This window comes from Melospiza melodia, chromosome 11 (genome assembly GCF_035770615.1).
Source record: "Melospiza melodia melodia isolate bMelMel2 chromosome 11, bMelMel2.pri, whole genome shotgun sequence".
Classification (NCBI taxonomy): domain Eukaryota; kingdom Metazoa; phylum Chordata; class Aves; order Passeriformes; family Passerellidae; genus Melospiza; species Melospiza melodia.
In genome coordinates, this window is record NC_086204.1 from 21,104,575 (window position 1) to 21,132,396 (window position 27,822).

The window sequence follows — 27,822 nt, forward strand, 5'->3', positions numbered from 1 at the left end:
AAAACACGCAACTTGTTCACATCCTTGAACAAAGTTTTTGCTTGAGACTTGTTGGCCAGTGATGCTCTGACAGGCTGCAGTGTTCCCCAGAGCAGGAGAAGCCTGGGTTGACAATGATGCAACAGGCTGCAGAAAGGAAGCAAATCAGATTTTAGCACAATCTAGCCCTTTCAGAAGGAGTTAAGTGACCGAAAATCTTACATTCTGGCCTGTGAAGTGGAAATGAACAGATTTAGTATTCCAGCTGAGTGGCAACAGGAATGCTTCACTTTAATCTCAAACTTGATGTTAGAAAGCGTGGGAGAGCTCTGCTGTCAGATTAGCTCCGTTCTCATGCCCTTTTCCCTGCACTGAACTGCAACCAAACATACATGGATCAAAAGTCAAATGCTCTATTAATTTAACCACACGTTGGATTTAATGGCATATGGTAATGCATTATTGATTGCACATCTTAAAACTGAAAATCTTTATGCTAATAGCACCTCACATCAGGGCAGGTAGTATGAAAAATGCAGTGGATTAATAAATGACTTTGACTACGAGTAAGGGCTGTTGCCATGCTTTTCCTTGTAAAGATTGAAGTTTTGGGTGTATTTTAGTGGGGGTGTGTTTATATATTTTGTCACAGGGAAATGTGCAGTAGCAATAATTATGTTGCATTTCTGAGTATAAAATATTAGAATGCAACAATGGTTTGAAAACAGTTCTACAGGCAGTTGTATTCAACAGCTGGTACCAACAAATGGCACAGTCCTGCCTGAAAGCACAGCGTGGTCGACTTTTACTGTTCTTTCACTATGGAGTCTTAATAGCTGGCTGCAAAACCCTTCTGAATTCATGCTTTTGAAGAACTTTTGTGAGTTTTTTCAATGCATACTTCCAGCTGATGAGGGGTTTTTTTTGTAGTAGTTACTGAAAGAGCCTAGCCTTATTTATCAGCTGTTGGATATGACCCAGAAAACTCTATTTTTACCTACTTGAAATCATGCTGTAATTTTGAGGGAGGAAATAAATTATTTTTTTTTTTCTCGCCAAACAAGGATTTAAAAAAGAGTGCTTGCTCAGCCAGGGAGTCTTGCAGATATGTTCTATTTCTGTGCAAGCTCTTCCTCATCCACATTTTTGACATTTCTGGATGTAGTTTTTGCTGTGCTGTACAATGAACCCTCAAATGACTCTCAGTGCCATACAGTCTAAGCTCTTTTAGTTCTTCACTAACATGACCAACTAGATGCTCTGTTTTTTCAGGAAAATGCTTGTTTCAATGTGTCTTCAGCTTTGAGTTGTTTGTGGGCACTGCTTTACACTTGTGGCAGAGTAGCAGGCTTGGGGCAGAGGTCCAGGCTGTTCCTCACATCCTGAGGCTTTGTATCACACTTGCCAGTGCTCTGTGAGGCTGTGTCATCACCTTGGAGAAGCTCTGCCCTGTGGCACAGAGTTTGTTTGGCCTAAGCAGAGAAGCTTCTGCTATCATCTTTCTTCTGGAGTTTTTAAATTCTTTTAGATATATTTGGTATCTTGGTCTTGGAGAAACTCAAGTTTAGAGCCAGGGCTACAAGTGTGATTGTCATTATGAGGAAACCAGAATGGAAAGCCAGAAGAGATAGCTGGGTTGACAGAAGGATGTTGTGGTGGTAGGGATTTCGTAAATGCCACCTCTAACTGTTGCAGTCTAATCTGATCAAGCTGTAAATAATTGTTTTCTTCCAGGATGGGTTGAGGTCTCCTAGTTGGCTGCAGACTCTGCAGCTGACACAATACAGGGCAGAAGTTGTTATTACTTGGGAAGATCCCTAAACTAAGAACTGCAACAGTGGGTTGTGGGTGCACACCCTTAATTTGGCCAGGTTTGTGACTTACCTCTGCTCTGAGTCAGCTTCAGCAGCTGTTAATCATCGTTGTGTTGCCTCTGTTGAGCACAGGGTTATCTGTGAAGGAGAGAGAGGAGTTGCCTGTTGCCCAGTGCCAGTGAACATGGCCGGCGTGGGGTGCTCAGCCCTGGGAGGGGACAGACAGGTTGCTGCAGTGACTGTGTGTTACCTGAGCCCTGTGTGTGCAGAGAAGCAGCGCAGGGACTTGGCAGGAGCACAGCCTGGTTCCTCATCAGAGCGAGTCGGGAGGTGCTGCTGTGTCTTACTCTTGGGAGCACCTGCCTCTGCAAAGCCATCCTGCTCCCTCTGAGAGAACCAGGTGCTTGGGATGGCCACCTGCGCTGCTGAGAAACGATTGGTGGCTTGTAAATGGAGGTAATTGCTGTCCAGACATGAGAGGCCAATGTCAGCAGTGCCCTTCTGGCACTGGAAGGGTAGCACTGTCTCCATCAGGTGTTTTATGGGCTCATAAGCTCTGGAACAAGCAGGTCCCGTGAGCTCCCACGCTGTGAGCCCCTGGAGCAGCAATCTGCTTGACAGTTTATCCTCTTCTGCCATGTCTAGTCTCGTATTTTCTTGAATTTTCTTTACAGTACTTTCTTTGTTTTGAACTGACTCAGATTCTTTCTTTTGTGAGCTGTTTTGCTGGTGCTGTGATCTTTATAAGAGATAGCAAATACTTTGTTTACTGTAAGCTCTTGTGCAGTAATTCATGTGGTTACACCATGAAACAGAGAAGTCCTTCTGGAGCTTGTTTCCACACCCACCCATTCATCTGTGCCCTTCTCCCCATTTTCAGTACTCAGCTTCAGCATGTCACGTTGGCATGATGTCATACAAAGCCAGCAGATTTGTCATTAAAAGCCTTGTCATCAATAGATGACTGTTTGTATTTTCTGCCTGCCTGAAACTGTCTTATACTTACTAACCCAGTAATTAAGACTGTGCTGCCTTTGAAACAGGTTGGTTTCACTGCCCCACCTTTTCCCTCGGCGATTACGAGGCGGTGCCAGTGTCGAGGGGGGTATTCATTAGCCGGGATGAGACTTGGCTCCGCAGCCAGCTCGCACAAACGCGCTCCGCCCGCCGCTCCCGCATGGGCGGTAGCCCAGTACCATGAATTTGGATGATATTTGTGGTGCACCTCTTTAGGGACTTGTGTAAGGATGCAGAAAGAGAGCATTGCCTCAAAATGGCTGATAAAATGCTCTTTGTGCAGCTTCAGTTGAACCTGAACAGAGGGATGTCAGGGTTTTCTTATCATGTAAAGTGATGCCCGTTCTTCAGGGCTGCTGGATTGCTCGGCTGCTTTTGATTGTCTTGAGGTAATTGAATAGCTGTGCCGTGTAACCTGTGCTGAAGGAATCAGGGCTGTTTATTCAGCAAACAGATGTCCTGCTTTGTGGTGTGCTCACAATGGTACTGGCTTGCGTCTTTCATTAGTAAATATTGCCAACTTCCCAGGCTATCGTCCTTGCGCTGATAATTCTGCGTTTGCAAATGCGTTTCTGTGTCGCAAAGAGAGATTTGGAAGCTTGCAAAATTCACAAAGTAATTCCTTTGATCCGTCAGGAAAGAGTCTGTCAGATAACAAGGGTTATCCCTGCAACATCCTGTGCTACAGTGCATCAAACCACCACATCTGGACAGGATCAGTTCAGCCCTGGTGACGTGAGCTGGGTGTGATCCCAGCCTGCCTCACCAAATGGATAAGGAACATGTGAAATAGCTTTTGGTTTGTATATCCTGCTCCTGTGCAATGCTGACCACAGTCAAACACATTTATCAGAGATCTCTCTGCCCTCAATCCATTTCCTGGCTTGTCCCTAGCACCACACACTCCTGAGTGGTTTCAGATAGCTGGCAGAACTGAAAACAAAGCAGCTTTGTGTTTTAATCATCCCTGCCGAGACCCTAAAATTGATGTTGATCTGGAAGTTGCTCAGCTGATGGAGGCTGGCGGCAGCCAGTGGCCCAGATAAGCAATTTCCAGCCCTGTATGGGGATAAGGCCCAATATCTCACTTGAAAGGAGTTGAGAGCACCCCTTCCAGAGGGGCAGTGGTTTTGATGGATTGTAAGAGATTTACCCTTGCAGCTGTAGCTGTAATGTATAGAAAAGCTACTTTTTCCTATTTTCAAATTATATTTGGTATCATTTTTTAACTCTCCCTCAGCAGTCTGAACAATTGGACTCATGATAGTAAGCAAGCTTGGCTTTTATAGGAAGAAGAATGTGACAAATAACTCCCATAAACATGTTTACAGTTTGCACTATCATTTCTAAAATACCATTTCCTATGTTGACACAGAGGAAATAAACAGTGGTAGGGGGAAGGTTTTACAGGTGCCAAGTTAGGATATGATCCCCCCAAAACACAACTGCTTGGCTGCAAGAGCAGTGAGTGCTGTACAGTGTTTGTGCTGCTAGCAATTTGATATTCAGCTCCTCCAACTTTTCTGTCCTGTGGGAGATTACAAGTTTTCAGCAAAATCCTGGGGGTAATCCTGCAGGATTCAGCTGTCAACAGCTGTGCTCACCACAGACTCCTCTGCAGGCCATTTTTGCAAGCAGCTGTTATCTACACACCATTCCATGCTGGGGCTGATCCGTGCTTCTTGTAAGACGTAAATTGCAATTGCCTCTATGTCCCTTATCATCACTTGATATTTCGAGTGATGCAGAAAATAAGGACACACCAAGGGGTATGTCTCTCACAGCAGCATCCTCAGGAAAGGTAGTTCTCTGGGGAGCTGGGGAACAAGCCAGGTAATTGTAGCTGCTCTAAAGGAGGTCTCCACTCCAGTTTGGGGCTGTGGGAAAGGTTTCTTACCTTAGCTTTTCCCTTAAAGATGAGAAATCTTTGGCACAAAAGAGCTGTATGAGAGCAGGGGTTAGATTTCTGTCACCTCAGAAAGAAGATTAGCAAAGGGAGCTGTCAAGTGAGAGGAGATATCCTCTGCCCATGCTGTCATGCTAGATGCCAGAGGGACATTCCTGTCTCCTTGGTGACTGCTGCTAGCAAGACCTTAGCCTGGTTGTGGATTTTCTAAGTTTCAGTTTGTAACTGCAAAACCCACTTATTTGTTCTTTTCTCTCTTTTTATTTCCCTCTCCTTCCCTCCTGCTTCTCTCCTCAATTCCTGCTTTCCTCTGTCATTTCTGCTGCTGCTGCTCTACTCTATGGAGGCAGTTAGAGTTTGCAGTGCCCCCAGAACTCCTGTTCTGCCTGCATTTTGCCTGCTCTAACCTATTGTCTACCTTCTGAAAGTACCTGAAACCCAGAAATAAAGGCTGGTTTCGATGGTATGCACTTGAAAGCAGATTCACAGCCTGTTCTAATCTGCAGTGAAGGCACACTGGCTATCCTGAAATAAAACCAAGTGCTGACAACCTCATTTTCTCAAATAAGAGTATCCTCGTATTGGCTGGAATAGGAGGTTGGCTATTACTGACAAGCTCCGTGTGCGGACAAGTTAGTACAGAGAGCAAGGGCTGAAAGGAGCCGAGGCATGACTGAGCCTCATAATTATACCCAGATTAGACTTCTGCCTGAGGGCAAGGCACGGCAGGAGCAGCTCTGAGCTGCTGTCGTGGTCTGTAGTGTTTGAGCACAGACACATCCCTTGCAGTCCCAGTGCAGTCAGCAGCGCCAGGCCCGGCTGGAACACAGCTCTGTTATCTCTCCAGGAGTGCTGCTGACGGGGCACGTGTGGGCTTGTTCTGGGCTGGGCTCTGCCCTGTGGCCAGCTCAGGTTTGCTGCAAAGCCACTCTTTTCCAGGAGGGTTTTGGGGGGCTGCCAGAGACACACAGTACATGGGACAGCTGGAGTGGTTTAGGCTCCCCATTTCATGATGGCACAGGGACACCTTGGACCACCTCTGGAGAAGGTGCTTGTTCTCCTCTTGAGTATATCCCCAGATGTTCTGAGCTTGTCCCCAGCACATGTTCCCTGAAGCTACCATGGAACTAACAGCAGGTGAACTCCAGCCTCTGGGTGTCTGAGGTGTCATCAGAGACCAGCTGTCAGATTTCCCTAGGCATCTCATCACACAATGATGTGACCTGGGACTACAGCCTCCTGGAATCACACTGCTGCTCTTAAACACCAGTGCTGCCTTTGTGTTCGATTGACAAGGGATGCCAGCACTGCTTGCTGGAGTTCTTCCAGGCTTTGCACAGAAACTGGGCTGTACCAGTGCTAGCCCAGGAAACGTGCTGTTGTTCTATGAAGGATGCACCATTTCTCTACTACTGTCATTTGCCACAATAGTTTTGGGGCTGGTGTGCAGTTTAGAGAGAAAAGACTGTGCACTGCATGAGCCTTGCATGGCTGTGCTTGTCTGTGTCCAGCACAGCGTGGGGTGTGAGTACTGTGCCCCTCTGTTCAGCTGATGAGTGCCCAGTGTTCTCAGCGGGGCTCTGTAATGACTTGGTCCTGCAGGGGGTGGATGGTGTGGGAGCAGCCTTGTATTTAACTCAAGAGTGTAGAAAAGGCTTGAGCCAGGAGTTCCAGTACAGCAGAGGCAGCTTTGCTGCTGCGTGTTTGTAATCAGTGTCTCTCTGTTGTACTCCCTGAAGTCAAGGTTAGATGGTGTAATTTCTGCTGGTCTGTCCTCATCACAAACTGCTAATTCTGATTGAACAGTCACTCCAGTGCAGCAAACTGGTCGTGTACCTGTGGATCAGACACTGTGAAGGACTCTCTGGTCTCTCTCCTGTCTGTGGTCAGGGATCGTTGCAGACAGGAAAGAGATTTCATGTACAATTGCTGGTTTGTTTCAGGTTTGCTTTTAGCTATGTGCTAAGCCTCTGCACAGACTTTGGATGAAGTTAACTGGGTGATACTTAGCTCAGTGCATTCTTTGTAAAATCTTGTGCAAACCAGAAAAGATTGTCAATGGTAATCGTGGTGATTAGATTAGATCACTTCAGGATTTCAGCCTCCCCAGAGTAAACATCTGTTTTCAATACCCTAAATGGCAAAGTGCTGCACTATGGGCACACTTGGTCTTCCTTAATCCAAGGGACTGTCTTTATTTACTGCTTTTTCTATGTATCTTCCTTTGCTTTTAAGTCTGTACTGTGTTGTACTTTTGTGTGTACCCTTCTTTTGTTTCTTTTCAGCCATGTAGGAGTATACGTTGTGGTTGCTCAGTATTGAGTGCTTCTGTTGCTTGCTATTGAATGCTGGTGCTGGTGTCATTCCAGTTAAGCTCTGTGTACCTTTTGTCTCTGAAAATCAATGGAGAGCAAATTTAAAAGGAACTAAATTTCATAGTACCTTTCATTTAAAAAAAAAATAATTCCATTTATGTTTGCTCATGATGAGAGAGGTTCTCAGGAGGTTGATCTGAAAGACAAAATACAGTTTGTGCTTTTAATAAACATCAGGAGCCTTTTTTCCTGTAGAAAACCTTGAATGCTTCATAGTCATTCTCATCTAAATTATATTCCCAGGCATTTTTTGTTTCTAGTAGATGTTGCCTTGTGCTACAGTCTTGATGTGCAAACAAGTCAAGGGTCTTGGGAATTCTCTAGAGATCTTAGGTAGACATGTGCAAGATGAGCTGCCACAGGCCATGTTTGTGCTGCAGGTGTGTCAGTAGAGGTAGCAGGAAGCACCTGAGGTGACCTATTGCTGGTATCTTCCTGTGAGCAGTACAGATGTGCAGTGGTAGCAGGAAAAATCAGATTGCAGCAAGTTCAGACTCCTCTGGGACTTGGGAAGATGCTACGGTCCTGTTTGTTTAAACACTGCAGTGGGCTGGAAGCCTTGCAGAATAGAATTTGCCAAAGAAGAAGTTTGCTTAAGGTTCCTTAAAACAGGGAAAAAAGGAACATACTGAAAATAATTGAGTTTCTGGTGCCTTAAAAGCTTCTTAATGTTCTTCAAGTTATTTTTTTCTGCGAAAGTATGTTCTTTTGATTGCAGTTCAGGCTTAGCAGAGTACAGTACATCTTGCCACAGAATGAATAAGTGAGCTCAGTTCTGCAGCTGCTATTGAATGATGATGTTGGAGCATGCCTTGGCTTATCAGTGAAGGCTGCCTAATGTATTCCACCCAGCCTACCTGAGCGTGCTCTGCAGCAACAAACCCAATTAACTGTTTTTCTACCCACTGTATGAATGATCTCAGCGGTTAAGGGGGTGCTTTGTTTCACAGGATTGTAGTAAGCCATGCCAGAGCATGCACTGGCCATTTCTTGCACGCCTCTGTTGCTTCCTACAGCCCAGAAAATGCACGAGGAGCTTGCCACAGCCCAGTCTGGCCAGGCAGCTCATGAGCAGAGTGTGGCTCATTAGCTTTACATCCATTAGTTTCTAAAAGCCTTCAGAATCAGATTTGGAAGCATGAAGAAGAAATTTACAGTCTATCCTACCAATGTGACAGAATGATGCAAGTTAAAAAAAAAAATGAAAAAAGAAAAACAATGGGCCTCTCTGGGTCTTTCTAAGGGATTTTATTGTTTAGTTGTTGTTTCTCAAGATGCCTCAAACTATTTGGCTTTGTGTTTGTCTGTTATCTTCAACTCAGTTCTCCCACAAAAAGTCAAATACCTGCTATTACTGAATTATTAACAACAATGGATGGAGCTTACGTATCAATGAAAATTATGAACGTTTCCCAAGGCAATTGATTTAAATGGAGTTAAATTTAGTGGAAGCTTCTATTGGTGTAATGAATGCTCATTATAGAGCCTAATGTGCTTTAAGGGCTTGATAACCTTCTCAGTAGGGAAGTCAGGCTGCTGTTTTCCAGCAGAGGCACAGATGCTGTAGAGTGGCACTGCTGTCACTGCAGCTGTATCCCGTTGCTGGGCTGGAGTGTTCCTCTTTAACCTTGTGTGTTTTTTCCTCTTGCAGAGGACCACCTCCCTGCTGGCTTCCCCACCATCGACATGGGCCCGCAGCTGAAGGTGGTGGAGAAGGCCCGCACGGCCACCATGCTCTGTGCTGCCAGTGGGAACCCTGACCCCGAAATCTCCTGGTTCAAGGACTTCCTGCCCGTGGACACTGCCACCAGCAATGGGCGAATCAAGCAGCTCCGCTCGGGTAAGGTAGCCAAGCAAGTAAGCCTCCCCAGCCTCCTCATCGTCCCCCCTTTTCTCTTTACACGCTGCTGTTATGCTTTCACTGAAATGCAGTTCTAAACCCAAATGTCAATTTGCTCTGAGCTTGTTTCTTTTACGATGTAAAAGCAGTTTTTGGAGCTGATCCTCTCTGGCAGGATATCGTGGCTTGTTAAAATGTCTGTTAGAGTGGATGTGCCTTTTGGAACATCACCTGAATATCTTCTTCAGTAGACCGTCTTGATATTGCCCCAAATCCTTGGTAGGCTCAGACATTTCACTACCAACTCAGTGGGTCTCAGGTGTTTTTAACAGGAGCACAGTGCAAATGAGGATAATGAGACACTGGTTGAGATTTTACAATGTCATATGCAACTTTACTCCTTATACACACTCTGCAAGACAATGCTCTGCTTTCTGTTGAGCTTATTGCCATCCTTACTATGTGACACCACAAGCAAAAAGAAAAATAAAAAAAACAGCAATTCTGTGGATTTCAAAGGAAATGGACACAGTTTTGAAATATACAATTTATTTTTGATTCTTTTGTGTGACAAGCCAAATACTAGCTTTTGAAATACAGATGGTTATTTCTTGGAGGTGACTAAGAATGCACTCATTTTAGCAAGGAATTTTTGTTTTTCTACTGCACTGTTCAATCTCCCAGGAGTGTAAGGCCCATTAGAGAATTAAAGAAAATAAAACATTGCTTTATTCACTGATGAAGTTGAGCTCCACAGTATGAATTAGAGTGGCTGTTTAACAAGGCACAGCACAACTACACAGCAGCTTTAGTCTGGGGAAAAAGCCCCCAGTGCCCTACACAAAGTACAGAAGGGACCAGAGCTGGAACAACTTTGGTCTGGACAGATGTCATGCTTAAATATGAAGCAGACTGCCTTGCTTGGCCACAGTTTTCTGTGGGTACTCAAAAGCTATTTGTTACAAGTGCTGCTGCCAGGGAATCACCATCTTCTAACCCAGGTGAACATTTGAAACATTTCTCCATAGCAGGAGCCTTCTGCATACATTTGATGATGCTTGGATGATAAGTAGGTTTGCACTTAGAGGAGTGGGTAAGTGAGACATCACTCTCAGCAAAAATAGAACCCAGCCTGACACTCCTGATCCCACCTTGATGTACCAGTGAATGCTAATTATACTAATGCATTTATAGTTTATGAAATTTCCCAGTGACCTTTAGCTTATCTCCCCCACAGCATGGTTTAATCTTGATCTGTTTGTGCTGGAAGAAAATATCACACTTGTTAATTATTCTGAGAAGCTTTAGGAAGCAGCAATAGGAAAGTGCACATGGATGTGTTTCACTTGGTAGCTGACTAAATCAGCATCAGAAATTACCATAAATGAGCAGCAAGGCAGCCTCTGATGCACTTGCTGTACGTTCTCCAGCCTCTTTTTCACAGGCATTTGGCTGCCTCTCTACCAGCTGCTTCACAAGTTTGGTGAGATAGAAAGTTTAAAAACAAACTAGTAAAGCCTGTCACAGTGTCCAAGTTTTGATTCCTGTTTGCTGTTCTTCAGCAACATCTCAATTGAATATTTCACCTCGGATTCAAACTCTAGAGCTGGCGCTTGCCGACGATACAGTAATTACCAAGGGAGGTGTCAAGGGAACCTTTTAGAAATCAATGAGCAACACACATCCTCAGACTCACAAAAGAAATTGATTAGCTCTCTAATGTAGTATGGGAGGTTTCTACAGTTCAATGCAAGAGATTTCCGAATATGAATTTGAAGTTTTTCTTTTCAGGGATCTAGTGCTATAATGCCAAGATTCACCAAGGCTCTGCTCCACCCTGGCATGAGTGAGGAGCATGAAGTTTGCAGCTTCTCATGGGCCAGAGATTCAACCCCTGTTTGCATTTGTGGTTTTTTCCTGTATTTGTAATGGTCATAAAGTAGAGCCTGCACTTTGAAGTGCCTGAGTCCCACTTAGGTGACTGCAGACCCTGTATGAGCAATGTGATGGCTTGGGCAGTTTCCCATTCACTCTGCAAGGTGTTAATTGAGCTCTCCAACACTACACCATAGTTGGGCAGAGTTGCTTTTCAAAGAAAAGAGTATTTAAATAGATACCTCATTATATGGTAGAGTTTAATAGTTTGCAAAGTCTCTGCTCCATTAAGATCATATCTTATAGTCAGGCTGGCATATCTGCATGAATGTCAGTTTATACTATCTCAATCTTAATATACCCTCATTTAATTTCGTTTAATTAAAACCCAATAAAAGCAAGACAGATGTAATATAGTTAAAATAGCTGCAGCACATTGTGAGCCCAGTACTGTGTATATAGTGTCCGACCTTCAGTGAGTACATCATATTTTAGTATTCAGATGTACCAAATATAGGTCATGAAGGTCAAAGCAGCTTTGGAGTCTGATGTAGAGAGAGGGCTGAGGGATGATTCTGTTTCTTCAGGCTCCTAGTATGGTATAAATAGTTAGAGGTAAAGAAGCAGCGTCTTTGGGAAAGGTGCTCTCTTCTGACACTCACAGTTATGTGGGCTGGCAGTGCTCTGGGGGCTTCAGGCAGGTCTTTGAACTTGCATGCAGTCAGATCATGTGCCCCAGGGGGCTCTGAACATCAGTTTCTAGAGGTCTGTTCATCTTCTGTCAGGGTACTAGAGTTTGTGCTTTAAGACATCCAAGCCACCATCACAGGCTTTTTTAACCCCAGCCAGCTGGTGTTTTTGTCAGGAGCAAATGGAGAGTTTATAAATCTGCCTTGTATCCTACTCTCCCTCTTTTAGTAATTATATCTGTATGTGTGTATATGCACTTTCCCTATTACACCTTCTGACAGGATAACTCTATATTTGGAGCAGGTTTTAACTATTTCTTGGCATTGCTTAGTTTTTTCTTCCCAACTAAAGCTTAATTCCATTTTAAATCCAGTTCTTAGGTAGTTTTGCAAGTAAATGTTAGGCTAATAGCTATAGAGATGAGAACACAAATAAATACAGGGTTTCATCTCTATTTTCCTAGATCAAGGCAGAAGCAAGGTCTCTGACTCATGCTGGTTGTAGCAAATTCTCCCTTGTTCATCTTGCTAATACTTCCCACCTCTTGTGGGGAGGCTGCTGTTCTGCAAGTGCAGTGACTCAGGACAACTCCCTGTTCTCCCCCCGGGGTGTGTAGCTTCACTCATTGCCTCTTAGTCAGTGACACAGGATCTAAGGCCAGCTCTGGGCTGAGAAACCTCCCCAGCATGCTAACACATTTAAAATTTGTTTGGTTGAACTGATTTTAAAACTGTCCGGGCACTGTAGTGTTGCAAGTGATGACACACATGAGTTCTGGCAGCCAGAGTCAATGCTGCACCTCTAACCATGTTTTAAAATCAGTTAATGATGTGGTGGAAGCTCTCTCAGTATGGATCAGATTGTGCTGATGCTTTACAGTTCCTCTGTACAGATTCTTGGATCAGAAGCTCCTAAAGGACTTCAAAGCAACTCAGTTGGAATTCATACTCTCAAAGTTCTTGAATGTCTCCAGTGATTTTCATAGCTGAAGAATTGCTCTTCCACCTTACTCTTCAGAAAACCTATGAACAAAATGTCAAATTAGAATAAATAGCTATTCTGACTGTTAACATAAGTTTTTCCATGTAAGGAAACACCAGAAATTCAGAAAGCATTATCTTTCATCTAATAGAGAACTTGGTGTTACAAAAAGTATCATCCTCTTTTAATCACTTTCAGTTAACTCAGTTACAGAACCATGCCCTAGATCCTAGTGCGACTTCCAGACAATTAAGTGCAAGTACAGTATAAGAGATGACTCTGCAGGTGACTTAGGTCATTCTCTGGAAAAGTGAAGCTGCCTCTAACACAGAAGCAGTGGGAGCTAGCTCACCATATCACCTTGCTTCATTTGGGCTCTCAGAGTTACCAGCAAGCATTTTCATTTAGGCTTGATCCTGTCAGTAGAAACACTACTTTCTTTGAAACAAAAGGAATACCCAACATGCACAGAGCTAGCAGCAGAAAGAGGTGGTGCCTCTTTGTCCCAGTGGAGTGGCCATGATGTCCCCTTCCTGCCCCACTGATAATACCCAGCAGTCAGTATCTAGCAGATGTTCAGCTCTTAGCCAGGAGCAGCTTCAAGTCCAGACATCAGATAGGCATTGACATGGGACAAGATGTAAGGACAACGTAAAAGAATGGAGATTGGGTGGTTTTATCCAAAAGGATCAAGGAGCCCACACAAGATGGATGCTCTCTCAGAAAGGACTGACTTGAAAAGGGTTGAAGCAATATAGTGGCCAATAACAGCCAGTTGACACCTGAATTTTTGTCTCCTGGAAGAACCTAAATGCACACCTGGGTGTTGCTGTGTGAGGTGCACACAGCAATTGTGGAATACCTTCAAACTCCTGTGGCATCTGGTGGAAAGTAGTCTTTGACTTTCGAAAAGAGTTTCCCCATGACCTATGCTAGGAAGTAGCCAAAAGCACTCTCAGTGTTCTCTGGGATTCAATGCTCTAGTGCTCAGTTGCTGCTAGCCTTGGTTTCTCTGCTGATGTTGCTTTGGAGTGATTTTTTGGTGGTTTAGGTTCCTACAAGGAAGTGGTGTGTCAGTAAGCCTGTGGTGAGTTTGTCATCAGAGTGAAGTCCCTTCTCCAACAGAATTCTCTGCACTGGGAAATACTGATACAAATAACCCCAGGGGGTTTTCCAGTATATCAACCTAAGTTTTTCCTTGCTTTGGGTGTCTGACTGGATGCTTCCAGTACACAGAGAATATCAGGGCCAGCACTCATTCCTGACTGAGGAGAATGTAGGGTTTCTCTGTGTCTGGCATCATGAAGAGGAAGTAAACTCTCCTTCCTTATGAGTGTTTCAAACCTTTCAAACACAAGGAATACAGTTTGAAGTTTGGTCTTGGGATGCCCTTTGCATAAAGCAGCCTGGTGATCACAGGGCACAAGTTGGCCTCAGTAACCCTGTGAGTGAGGGCACCTTCATCACTTGATGGATTCATACGTTGGCACTCTGTGGCCTGTGCGCTGTGATTTGTCCCTTTGAGGGACACCCTAAAAGAACAACAGCCAGAGATGAATCATCATATGATGTGAAGAATAAAGGGAAACTTCAGTTTGTTCCTTCTGGATGAGGAAAGTTGGGGTCCAACTGAAAAGCCTTGTGCACACTCTGTAAATGGTGTCCTCTGAGTGAAAAGTGAATGTCTTAACTTTGTAAAGGTGAGAGAGACATGGAACAAACGCTGCAGTAAATACAGCAAGCCTCTGTGTTGCTCCCACAAGGGTTGTTGGATTGCATTCGGGAGCCAGGAGGATTGGGATTTAACTCATAAAAAATTAGCTAGCCACATTTAACATTTTATGGAATCTGCTTCAAGTATGCAGTTGCCTCTAGAGCTCTGTATGGACAATTGCATAATAGAGAAAGGGTTGAGCCTCTGCAGGGAGTAGATAAAAAGATTTCCTGTAAATCTTTTCAGTTCTAGGACAGAGCAACAAACCCTATTTCAGCCAGATGAGAGATAAGGATGTAATGTTTTCAGCCCCTTGGGCTTGTACTCTAAGTCGTTGCACCATTCCCGTGGGAAGTGACACATGGTGGTGATGCTTTTCTTAACTCTGAAAATTGGAAGGGATGGGGTGGGGTGGGGAACACACAGTACACCAGAGCAGGAATGCCCTTGACCAAACAGGGCAAAACTGTCACTTGGCAAACTTTCCAAACGGGCAAAAAGAAATAACCCTGTTTTCCATGGCTGTGCTATTCCATGCAAATATCTCTGGGTATAATTGTTCTGTAAGGGGAGCAGTAGTTACTAAGATACATAAGTAAGCAGCAAATTATTATTCCAAGAGAGAGATTACCCACAACTTCAGTCTCTGCAAGATTTTTCCTGATGCTTCAGTCATCTCTGGATAGAAGGCATCAGAAAATATAATGAGACATAAAGTTAAAACGGGATAATGTCATCTTGGCAGAGGAAAATGCTAAAATGAGTAGTTTGAGTTGCTCTTCTGCTTCAAAAAAGGGACTGCCTAAAGGAAGGGTAGTTAGAAAAGAAAAAGAATAAATATAAATATTGTAATTACTTTTTAAGAGGCAAGTTAAATGTGCTTAAAATATGCCTTCTTTGTATTTACAGAAATTCTTTTCTGTCTTTCTTTCCCATTGGGTGATCATTGTTGTGGATAATGGAATGAGCTGTAAATCTGAGATACACGACACTCTTGTATGCATACTGGTATTTATTAATCAATACACTGAACATGATTTGACACACTGTGTCCTGTTTAACCCTATTTTTCTGTCTGTTTAAACTCCTCAGTTTTCTTTGGTAAGTGCTTGGTATTCAGATCCTACAAATCTGCATAAAACCAACACATACCATGAACTGCCTACAGATTAAATTTGCATGAATCTCTCCCTTATACTAACAGCCTTCACATGTGCAAATTAAGACCAAGGGGACAAAAGTGAGGATTAGAAGGGTTCCCTGCCAATTTGCCCAGCTGGAGCTTCTCCATCATGCTTCAGTATTGATTGTACACTGAACTCAAGACACTGACCAGTGGAGCCTCCACTTGCTAAATACCTTGACCTCATAATATGAACCTTTAAAGATTATTGCAACAGGAAAATTTAACCTTACTCCCAGAGAAGCCCTCCTTATAAGATACTTTTCATTACAGCATGTAAAATTATCTCCAGTGCCTTATAAAGAGGGTAGGGATTCCTTTCTTCTGCAGACATCCAAATTAGACAGGAACAACAGAGGTCTGGCTAGCGTGCCATTGTAACGTTACCAGAAACCACTTCATTTCGAAGTATTTCTGTACGTAAAGTTAATTCTGCATGACACCAATTTCTTTGCCAGGGGGAACCCGATGCAAGGGTTATGTGAATGTGGAGAATGACTCAAAACTGATTTATTACCCTTTCCTCTTAGTTTAATGTCTTTAAGCGAGCAGATTTTGTCCCACTGGTCATTCTAACCTCAAAGCCAAATTGCACCGAGTGCCCGCAACCATGCGCTTTCCACCCGTCCCGCCCAGCACACTCAGTCACAGAGCCCCAGGACACACCCTCCTTGTTCTGTATGAGGAATGAAGGGGACTGCGCCATCTCCCCAAAGTGTCCTCCATCTCAACTGCTTGAACACTGGTGTGGGTGAATGCAAGTGGTGAGGCCAGCCAGCAGTGCCACCTTGGCAGCTCAGTTTGGCCCCAGTTCGTGAGGGTGGGGGTTTTAATGGCAAGATACAGGGCTGGATGCTGCACTCCTGAAAGCAACAAGCTTTACTAACCTCCTGAGAGTGTCACTCTGACTTTTATTGCACATCAGTTTCTTTTTGTTTATTCCTGTCGCGCTAATACAAATTCTAGCTTTAAAAAAACTTTCTGCTTTTTAGTTATAATTTTCTTCCTTTCCTCTTTGTACTAATGCTTCTCTCTAATCTTATTTGCATTCAAATTACCTCACCAGGTGGTACACCGATCAGAGGTAAGAATGCTGAAATGTGCCTCCAGTTGTCACGTCACTCCATCTCCTGTCTGCCTTGTCCCTTCTCCTCCGGTGTTTCTCATCTCCAGCTTTTACTCTCAGCCCTAACTCTGCCAGTGCTCTCGCTCATCTGCACTCTCCCACTAGTGTGTTTATTTCAGTTGGGTTTCAGCGTGATTTCTTGTAGACTCATCCATTGCAATTTTGCACTGTTGAAAGGGGGTTATTCAGTGGAAAGTTTGCAAAAGTTTGGGAGATGCTCCCAGGCCTCCACCACAGGAGAGTTGACATCTATTGCAGCTCCTGAAAGTCTCTGTACTTGCCACACAGTTGTGACCTTCTGAGGTCTTGTGTCTCGGGGGGTTTTAGATGGATTGCTTTGGTGTAAGTGTATGGAGGTAACATTTTCACAAGAGAATAGTCAAATTCATCTGTGCTGCTGCTGATGGTCATGAAACTATAAATGGAAAGAGAAAAATTCTTGAAAGGTTGAGCAAATGTGGCTCTGGGATAAGAGGCACGTTTGTGTTCCTCATGCACTCACCCTCTAATGTGATGGCATAGTGAAGAACCACTGACCCAGACTCCCCTTTCTGAGCTGGACATTCTGATGTCGTTTTGCATCATTAAGGTTTATTTTAAATAGATAAATCAGAAACATGTCTGGCTGTTTAAGCCCTCATTAATTACACCCAGCCCTGGTTTGACAGCCCAGCCCAGTCTGGTGCACAGTCCCTGTAGTAGTTTTCACAGCCTGTGTGCACCAGTAATGACTTTCCAATTGGACTGTTGTTTTTTCTAGCCTAAACACTCAAAGCTGTCTCTTTAGATTAACTTTAGTGTGTTAATCAGCGTTATGTGCTAAGGCCCTTCTGAATTCTCTTGTGATTTTGGTTACCCCTCTTGATTGACCTCTGGATTTCTTGACAGAATGACTGCTACCTATAAATCAACACAACCTTGTTCGTTTGGTTTTCCCCCTTCTCCCTTTTCCTCGCCCTTTTCCCTGAATCACTGCTGGAAGTTAATAATCTTATTCTTGGAACTGGTTCTGTTGCTGGGGGTTAATGTTTTCAGCTCCTGTTAAGTGATCTTAGAGTAAATGTGAATTGGTGTTTGATACGTATTTGCATTAAGTTGCGTTTGTAGCAAATCTAGGTCAGGGAAGAAGACTGCAAATCTTATTTTTATATGAATGGGCTTACGTATCTGTCATTCCTCCCTTTGGAACACTGGAGATTGACAGCTGTGATGTTGCAAACTCCTTAAAACTATTTCTTCATCTCCTGTTTCTACTGGAAATGCTAAAATGCAGTGACAGATGGAACGCTAACTCGCCATCCGCTCTGAGCTGCCGGCCGAGCGCGCTGAGCGTGCAGCCACCGCAGGGCCTCCCCGCACGCTTTGCTGCATGCCCGTCCTAGCTGATGGCATTAGTGACTCAGCACCAGAACCACATGGATGCTCCATACGTCCTGCTTGGGAACCGATGGCATCTCTGTGAAAAGAACCATCCATTTCATAAAACATAAGTTTCCCGCACCCCCACCCCCTTCCCACCCCCGTTTGAGTCCTGATGAGGTATTTTAAGAGTGTTCTTGACATTATTTAAAATATATGTGTCCTGTTTGAATGTCAAATATGGCATTTCTGTGAGAGCAAACAGAAGCCACGTGCTGCTCTCTGGCTTCTCCTAGAGGATTTCTGTCAGCCTGATGCCTTTTATTTAAAATAGAGGTCATTGAATTTCTAAAGATAATGACAGATTAGATCAAAGTGCTTTTATGATGGTGAGGTTGTGTCCATGTAGAAGTGACTGTTCTGCCATGTTCTATACCCAGCTGCACTCTTGTTCCTCATTAAGGTAAGTTTGATGCTTTGGAATCCATTAATTTGGTCTGAAAGGAAGGGTGAACTAATTACTCTAAATGAACCTTTTTGGTAATAATGTTCGGGGGGAAGGGGTGGTTTTGGTGTGATTTCATTGCTGCTGTGACTGTGTTGCTAGGAGTTGTGTGTCTGGAGTTCTTGGGATGGTATCCAAGGCATTTCTGTCAGAGCAGTGGCAAGCCCACCTGGAGGGAACAGCCTGTGGTTAGACAGAGGATGACCTGAGATAGTCCACTGTGCACCCCTCCAACCACAGAGATTTTTATCTCTAAACAAACTCTTTTGACCTTACCCACACATATTTGGTCCTTTCTGTCCGAGACATCTCTGGCTTCCCTTAAATGGGAGGAACTCCCATCCATAATTCAGAATTTCCATTTGTAGCTTCACTCTTTACCCCTCTGGGACTGCCCCTGAGAGTAATTTAATCTTAAAATCACTGTTTGTTCATCTGAAAGACATAGAGCTGGCAAATGCCTGTCAGATTAGGCAAGAGCTGGCTTCATAAGGTGACCCACAGACAGTATCAGCAAATCCATGTTTAAGCAAGTTCTGCCCCATTTATATTTTGAAAGTAGGATGTAAGATGTTAATTTCCAGCATTTCTCTGCAATTTAACTCACTCAACCCTTTGTGAAACCTGGCTGCATTTTCCTGCTGTGGCCTGTATAAGAGAGAGGAGAATGCAGTTGTGTTTCTGGTGGGTGCTGGACTGAGCAGGCACTAGATTGGATACACGTGAGGAGGTAAAGAAACATCATCATCTCAGGCATTATCCCTTTCCAGTCAGATTTATTTGTTACTTTTCTGTCACCACAGGAAATATCAGAGGTTCCTATACATAAGAGTATTTCTTCCTTGCAGACGTCAGCGTAGCAGAGGTCTGTCTGAATTAACTTTAGATCAGCTCACTTGGGTGTCAGAAGCTGTCTGGGAAGCCAGGTAAACACCCGCACCGACTTGTGTATAGCTGCAGCTAAACCTTTCCAGTCCCAAGTGAACTGGTTTAAATATAGCTCCCTTATTCCAACGCTATCCTGCGAGCTGGAGCGTAAAGCTATCCAAAGAGATTAGAGGAAGCTAAAAGAATTTTGCTGTCTCTTTTTGAGGATGTGTTTGTACATTTGGTTGTACTTTGTGTATTATAGGATTTTCTTCCTGTTTCTTGAACTTTTCCAGTCACCAAAGGAAAGCAAAAGGAAAACAATTTTAAAATGAGATCTGCTTGCAGGAGAAGTGTCAGGGGGAGGCTGGGTGGGGTAGTGCCTGGAAATGCCTGCAATGCTGTTTTTCTTACTGCCACATTCAGATTGACTCATGTCCCTTTAGAAGCACACAGAGGTGTTACTGTGCTTTTGACAGTGCTGTAGTTTTGCTTCTGAGGCAGAGTCCCCTGAGATTCCCTGTACCTGCTAGTGAGGGATCAGAGCATCCTGAAAATCTCCTGTCTAAGAGGAGGCCTCACACTGCTGAGAGTGTTGGGTCTCCTTTCCTCCCTCTCTGCCTGAGTCTAGCTCCTGGCAGCGGTCAGGTACTATCAGCAGCTGCCTCTGGTGCTCAGAAGAGTGATTTCTCAGCAGTGCTGCCATCCAGAACAAGCCCCTTGTATGCCAATCCCCATCCTCACAGGCATAATAACCATAATAAACACTAAGAATGAAAATACATTTGTAGTTACCTTGTTTTGCATATTTGGCAGTGCCAGTAGCTTGTGGAGGCTAGGTACAATCCTCTAGAACAGCTGGGAGATGCTGCTGTTATAAATTACCAAAAATAGTGAATGTGGGAAATGCTTATTTTCATTTTTAGTGACTCTCACATGGTTTGGTGTTTTCTCACAGCTCCCACAGCAAGTGTTTGTTATCTCGGGCAACAGCCAGGATGTCAGAGTCCAACTCTCCCATTGTCAGGGATTTACACTGTTTCTTTGTCCACCATATTCGCATTTATGAGTCCTTATTTGGTCTGGGATTGCTACTGCACAGCTGTCTGGACTTTATTAAAGAAATTCTCCTTTCCTAGGAGGAAATTTTTAGCAAAAGGGATTGAGACCCACACCTGAGCACTTGTTGAAGAGGGAACCTGGCTGAAGAGGGTGCTAAGAATACTGCTGGAGGAGAAGTCAGTATTTTTGTGAAGGAAGCTGATGGGAAGCAGGGGTAGAGAAAAAGAGGGGTTTAGGATAGCCATGTGCTCTAGTGTGCAGGTGGGTTAAATTTGCCCCTTTGCTGAGAGGAAGGGCCCTGGTCAGGTCGCTGGGTTCATTGCATCTGCATTACAAGTCCTTTCCTTAGATGAGTGCTGTGTCTGCAGCCTGGTTTCTCTGACTCTTGGGTGCTTAGAGGAGCATTTAATTCCACATCTGATTTTATAACCAGGGCAAAAAGTCAGCCCTGTTTGTGAGCCCAGAGGACTGAGGCTGTGAATGCCTTGGTAGAGAAAAAGAACCGTTCCCACTGCTGGGGATGGAGCTCCAAGCTGAATTGATAAGGAAAAGCATTGCCCCAGGAGCTGTGGTGTTTGGCTCCGTGTGGTGCTCTCTGGAAGAAGAGAGCACAAGCTCCCAATGAGCTACAGAGCAGGATTTCAGAGAGATCAATTTGTATGGCAGCTCAGAGCCTTTTACATTTGCATTGTCACCTGGAGAAGAGAGTGACAAGCCCTCCATGGCACAACAGTACCCAGCACTGCCAAAAATTGTCCCTTATCAGGATCTGCCTTCCCCACGCTTGCTCTGTGCAGGGCACTTTTTAAATGCTTCTTTTAACCACTGTCACTGCAACTAATGATTCTGCCTGAGCACAAGTATATTTGAATAGATAAGTATCTTGGAAAGCTGCTAACAGGACTGTTGTCTGTGCCCAAGTTAAAGAGCAGAAGCAAAGCTAGGAGAGGAAAGGGAGAGGCATCCAAGAAGATACCAGCACAGAGTAAGGAGGAATAAGGAATATAAGGTAAGGAATGCTTGTCAGTCAGCAGGGCTGACTCCTGCCCTCAGCCCTAGAAAACTCTGCCTTGTCACCATTCTCCCTAGCACGGGAGAGCTGCCAGGGGTTTTTCTCAGGAGCTGTCAGCTCTCTGATAAGCTGAGATGTGTTATCAGGAGCAGGTCTGAGGCACAAGCAAGGCTGGCGTGACGTGGCAGTGTGGTGAGGAATTGTTCCCCTCTTCCTCTGGAGCCCTGCTGCAGAGGAGCAGTGGGGGTCAAGTGGTGCTCAGCAGGGACAGGTTTCACTCTGATGTGCATGTGCTGCTGCAGAGCCCCCCAAGCTGCCAAACAAGCTGTTCACTGCTCCTCTGTGTGCTTGTATCCATGTCCTGGTAGATGGTCCTCGTGCATCCGCCAAAGCCCTGCTGTCTGGTTGCACGTCAGGCCTCAGTCACCCGAGTGGGAACAAGGCACCTGGCACAGGAGCGCTGGGGGAGTCCATGTGAGAAGTCTGCAGTAACATCCTGTGTGAACGAGACCTCACTCAGCAGCTTATGCAACATAAATCCCAAAGTAATGAATAAAAGTAAATCAGCCTTTCTAGCCCTGGTTTGCAGAGGCGCAGAAGATTATGAGATGTTGACAGGGCTAGGAATAGAAATCAGATCCTTTGCACTTGTCAAGGCAAAGAATTCACTGCGCTTTTGAGCGTCTTTGGATGCATCTTCCACGAATTTCAGGGAAACATGCTACTCAGAGCTCAGCTCTTAACTTTCCTATACTCTATGTGTCCTGTCCAGCCTAGACATGAACCCAACCCAAGAGATGATGTCTGTCTTTCTCTGGGATCACTGAAGTAGGGTGAGAGCATTTTTAGGAAGTTTTTTCCCAAGTCTCAGATGCATGTCTGTCTCCAGCTTTCTGATTCCAGAAATGTCTGAGCTTTTTAACTTTATTCATAAATCTTTGTACTCTGAGATACCCTACACTTTCCTGGATCCATCACTTAGTTATAGGTTGTCCTTCAAGAAAACCCCTACAGCCCTGCTGACTGCAATCAGTTCACCATGATCCTTCCAGTTTCTGCTAGCTGTCAATTATGCTGCAGGATCTGTATGTTTGTCTAACGATGATTTATTACAGGACCTATTTTCTTTCTGTTTCATATGAAAGGTTTGTGTTAACTTCCTTCTGCTCTGGGTTCTTGTCTTCCTCCTGACACACTGTAATTTGAATAGTTGTGCCAACCCAGACAAACCCAGAGTCCCTTGCCCAATGTCCCTGAGCAGTTTGTAGGCAGTTGCTGACACGTTGCATGTTTATAGTATGATTTTAGAAATTGGTCCGTGTTGACAGGCAATAACAGCATTTCTTTTGAAACTCCTCTCATTTTCTTCATACTCTTTTTTCTTTCCACTATTGAGGTCCCTAAAGATGAAAAACAGTTTGATTGACATTTAAGAGACATGCTGATCACGAGTATAAAGGGTAAAAAAATACCAGTGATACGTATTAAATGGCTAAAAGGGTCATATGTTTATGGCGGAATTATCTAGGGATCTTACTTTTTTCCTAGGCAGACACTACTATCACTTGAAGCTGGCTCTGCTTCCAGCCCAGCCAGTTGGGTTTTTTATTAAGCTTGGGTGTATTTTGCAACAGACAGCTTTTCCCAGACAAGCTTGATGGAAGCACTTGGAATGAGCTCTGCAGCACATGCATGCCCAAGGAATGATGAGCAGAAATTACAAAGGGGGGTAATATATGGTGAGTTCTGAGAAAATCTTCCTGACAGAGAGCATAACCAGGCAGTGGCATCAATTCCTTTAGGAAGTGGTGAAAGACCTATCACTTGGCACATTTAAAATGGAATTGGACACAAGACAAGTACATTTACAACAGGGAACTATCCTGCCCTGGCCCCCAGGGATGCACGAGGTAACCTAATAGGTCTTTTCCATTTCTAGATTCTCTGATTCTCTGTATCTTGTCAATGCTGGGAAAGTTTGTCCTGCTCCACTGCCTATCATGCTGCTGTCTGCTTGAAGATGTTTTTCCCAGACAGGATGCAGAAATTCACTGTTTTTCCTTGAATCAAGCAGCAGAGTTCTGTAGACTTCAGCCTGCGGGTGTCCAGAGAGGGCTGTGGCCAGGCAAGCCGGCAGGTCCTTTTGTTAGTAGGTGGAAATACTTTTTGCAAACGAGCTTTTTCTGTCTAGCCTCATTTCCAGCACTAATGCAGCAATAGGGAGGGCTCTGTACATCATTTTTATTATATGGCAGAACCCAGGGAAGTTCATTTTTCCCCATGACATATAGGCTTATGCTACAGTCTCAATTTATCCTTCTAAATAATGTAGGTGGCAGTGGTTGATTCACATTAGTTTTTCTTCAGTTCTGATGATAAGAAAAACTGAGTTTGACCTCTGCAGCTTGAACCAGCAAGAAGGGAGAAGGCAATTTCACCAGCTATTCTCAGTGCAGCTCTCAGTGGTCATTTTCAACCGTGGCAGGCAGAAATGAGTTCAGATCATTACAAGCAAAGGGGTTAACATTTTTTCGTTTGGTATATGGTTTGTGAGCAGAGTTCCCTTCTTGCAGGCAATACTAACCAGCAGAATCTGAGCACTTGGAGGCACTTAAAAAATTATTCCCACAATGCCTGGGGAGGAAAGCAGGCTGAGCAGCAGCCACTTCAGTGTCTGGCTAGAGGCCACGCACTCCTGCAGTGCCAGGTTGCTGTCATATGCATCCTGCTTTTTTTTTTCTCTGCATCTCCTTCTTTTAGTCTGCATATGGAGCCCAGTTAAGGGAGTTTAGATGTGACCAGTTGTGCAGTCATCTGTGCTGGGCATGAATTTGGACGAAAGGCCAGGCTGCCAGGCTGAGTGCTGCTGGACACCGTGGAATGTGCTGAGTAGGTTGAGAGGAAACCAGCTTAGACCATGGCTCACTTCCACATCACTGGCCTTCCCCAAGTAAATTGCTACTGTGTGCCCTGACAATTACTGCCATTATTTACATGAGCCCCTCATGCATTTGTCACTTTGGGGATGGGATCAGATCATATCCCAAGGAATGTGCAGCCTGGGATAAACAGCTATTCCTGACCCAAAGCTGGGGGAGCAGGCACAGCTGGGACAAAGGGAGGGTGACCTTCACATGAGCACCGTGCAGCATTGAGGGTGTGCTGTGTTGGTGGGTGTCTTTCATGTCTCAGACTAACTTTCTAATGCTGTTATATTGTATATGATGAAATCTGAACAAATACGGAGAGCACTAACGTGGAAAAAAGTTGACGAAAGGCAAAGTGTTTTCTCAAAAAGAGCTGTCTTTTTGAGACATCACCAAGGAAGAGTGCTGAGGTGGGAGGGATGGGACTCTGCCAATTGCTGCAGGAAAGTTGTAATTTGTTGAGTGTTTGCTAGGCTTTGTGTGGATCAGATAAGAAACAGCTACAGTTAAATGTGCTTTGTGCTTGCCTGTTTTGATTAAAGACTTATTAAAGGTCCTTTTATTAGGCAGGAGTCCCATATGAAGCTGTAATTAATATGTGTGTAAGTGTATGTTTTTTTCCTTCATTGAAGCAAAAAAATAGAAGTGGTTGGGATGGTTAGAAATAAATCAGTAATTTGTTCCCTGCACATTAGAAAAATAACAATAATCAATTTCACAAGTTTCTAACAGCAGACTGGGTACCTTTGGCTGCATGCTGGTATCTTATGGGTCCAGGGAACATCATGAAATATTTATCCAGGAGGATACCTTAAAAGTGTGGGGCATGGCCTTCCTTTTCAGAGGCTGTTAGTCTGATTACCAGATTTGCCATAACCTGAATTGTCTGTTTCATCTTGTTTGTGTACAGGAGCTCTGCAAATAGAGAACAGCGAGGAGTCAGACCAAGGCAAATACGAATGTGTTGCAACCAACAGTGCAGGAACCCGCTACTCTGCCCCAGCCAACCTTTATGTTCGAGGTAAGAGCAGCTTCCACCCAAGGAGATCATTCTCCTCCTTCCCAAAATCTCCATGGTTTTCAGTGACAGGAGAACGTTCCCTGCCTTCTGCCCTGATTACACTGTGGATGATGGGGTCTTCTGTTCAAAAGCCACCAAGTTCAATGATATCTTTGCTCTACGTTGTGTTTGACTCACAAAGCAAATCTGTTTTTGCTGTTTATATGGTGTTACGTAAAATACTGAAACATGAGCAGAATGGGAATTCCTTTCTCTCTTGAGCTCCTTAACTTCTGTGTCATAGTTATCTTGATTGGGATCAAGGCATGGCTTAATTGTTTCAGTATAATCTAACCTTTGGTGGAGTAGTGTAAAACTGGTCATGCTCTGACCAGCCAGAGGTGCTCAGTTATACTGAGCCAATACTTAGGCCTCTGCTTTGGAATGTGTACCTTTAAAAACTGAACAGTTTTTTGGAGTTGTCCTAATCCATCTTATATGCATCAATGATTGAGCCTCAGGGTATTAATGGCTCACACTGGGAACCTGCTGGAAATTAGCCACAATTCATGTAAGGCAATTTTTCTAATGGTTATGCTATGTTGCCAATTTAAAACTGTTTTCAACATACCAAAATAACTAGGTTTTATATTAGGATAGTCTCCTGGCAGTTTTGTTGCTCTACATTGAAGGTGTTTGAATTAGCTTGGAGAGAAGCAAGTGCTAAATTCCCTGTACACTTTCTGTTAATTTCAGCAAGAATAAAAAAAAGCTGCTTCATATCAAACTCTGTAGAAGCAGAGTCATTGGTCAGGAGCCCCTGGGAAATGTAGTTATGGGTTTTCCCAAGAAAAGAAGGAACGTTCTTGTGCTGGTGCTTATTAGGAAGTTAGAACCAGATTTTATTTCCATATAGTAAATCAACAGACTAATAATAAAATCTCATATTCATTTCTTCCTTCCTCTGATTTAAAGAAAGAAAATCTTAAGACTGTATATGCATGGGGTAGTATGTAAAGAGGACAAGAGAATGATAGTCTTCTCATGCTGTGTGTTTGCTTCTAGGGGTGGCTTCTGGCATTGTTTTTGTTTCTTATTATGGGGGACTGCTTTTTTATTTTGCAGCCTAATTTGGATTGTAAGAGTCTTTGGAAGACTGAAGTATCCAATTAAGCATATTCAGAAGATGAAGCTATATCTGTGTGGTGGAATCACTCATTTCACTCTCGCAATGTATTCATGGATGATTTTAAATTCCCTGTATTCTTGCAATTTAATTTTACAGGCAAGCTGTACTAAAACTCATCTCAGATTGACCCTTTGCTCTCTGAGAGAAAGGATTCTAGTTACCAGGTTGGCTCTTCTTGCGTAGGTTTGTGTGGATATCCAGCTGTATCACTGCAGTATTTGGGATGCTTTTGCTTCCTGTGACATGCTCAGACTGTCAGTGTTCTATTTTCTATAGACATGTGGCTGAAAAAGGCACAAAAGCTTCAAGAGGTAGAAAAGCCTCTTCTTAACAACTTTACAATTTCTTACTAATGAACGCTCTTTGTTTAGCAAATGAATCCCGGAGGACTGAGGAGTTTACTGGATTTTACACTTGGCTTGAGCTCAGCAAGGTTCATCTGTCTTGTTGGGGCTAAGCATGGGCTCTGGGTGGTCTGCACATGTGACAGGATCCTCGTGTTCACCAACAAAAGCATGTTCTTTGACATATGTTTTGCTGTTAACTGTCACTTTTTTACACATAAGTGTTTGGAACAAGCCTTTTTCTTGCACATAATCTTTACAATGTGAATCTCCAACTTACATGATCCTGATGAAGTGTTTCTGTATATTTAAGACATGACACCCCATAAATTATGATGACATTATCAGATGATGTTTCCTGTGCATACTAGGTCCTAGATGGTATTTTTGCTTACAGTTTCTGATAGCAAATGTTCTACAAAAAAATAGGTCTTACTGTTACTACATTAGCTAAATACTTTAAAAAGTTACCCAAACCAAGAACAGTATATTATTTCTTTAATGCAAGGAAAAAAATAGAAATATCTTACTTTCTCAGGTCTGGGTTGCAGGATAGAAATCCCTGATTTTTTCTTTTTGCAATAGTCCTACAGTTATGTCATTAGACACATCAGTGACTTGTAGTAGGATCTTTAGAAAGTTCCTGCATGTTTACGAGAGGGGACATTAATTAATGCTAAATTACAGTGGAAATTAAGTCTGTGGACTGCACTGCCACTGCTTGGTGGTTTTATAATGATTGACCTCATTGTAGTAAATACCAGAGCAGTGATCCACTTCCCTGGGAAGCATGGCTGAGTGCTGAGCAGCAGCACTAATTTCCAGTCTGTGTAGTTCTTGGGACTGCTTTTGCCTGCTCTCATTTACAGCCTATTGCTTTTCTAATAGTTCAAATGTTTGTTTGTCTCTTAACTCTGGGGATTTATGTTTTTGATCATATTCTCCCCTTTCCTAGCCTCCCAGGTAATCCTTTGTGAGTGGGCTGTGTTAGAAAGCACAGGCTCATTAGCATCTTTATACTTTTCATGCTAACAAAGGAAGAGACTGGGTGCTGAGA

At 43.8% G+C, this 27,822-nt stretch overlaps 1 protein-coding gene across 16 annotated transcripts in view; it reads left to right on the top strand.

Moving 5' to 3' along the window:
* PTPRF (protein tyrosine phosphatase receptor type F) overlaps positions 1-27,822 on the top strand; it is a 373,817-nt gene that overhangs the window by 258,274 nt on the left and 87,721 nt on the right. For 9 of the 16 annotated variants that reach the window (XM_063165913.1, XM_063165910.1, XM_063165916.1 and 6 more), the window contains 3 exons: positions 8,743-8,931; positions 16,441-16,458; positions 25,143-25,253. In XM_063165913.1, the coding sequence (XP_063021983.1) occupies positions 8,743-8,931; positions 16,441-16,458; positions 25,143-25,253 (318 nt within the window). The remainder of the gene's footprint in view (positions 1-8,742; positions 8,932-16,440; positions 16,459-25,142; positions 25,254-27,822) is intronic. The other 7 variants (XM_063165914.1, XM_063165918.1, XM_063165917.1 and 4 more) reach the window with 1 other exon arrangement.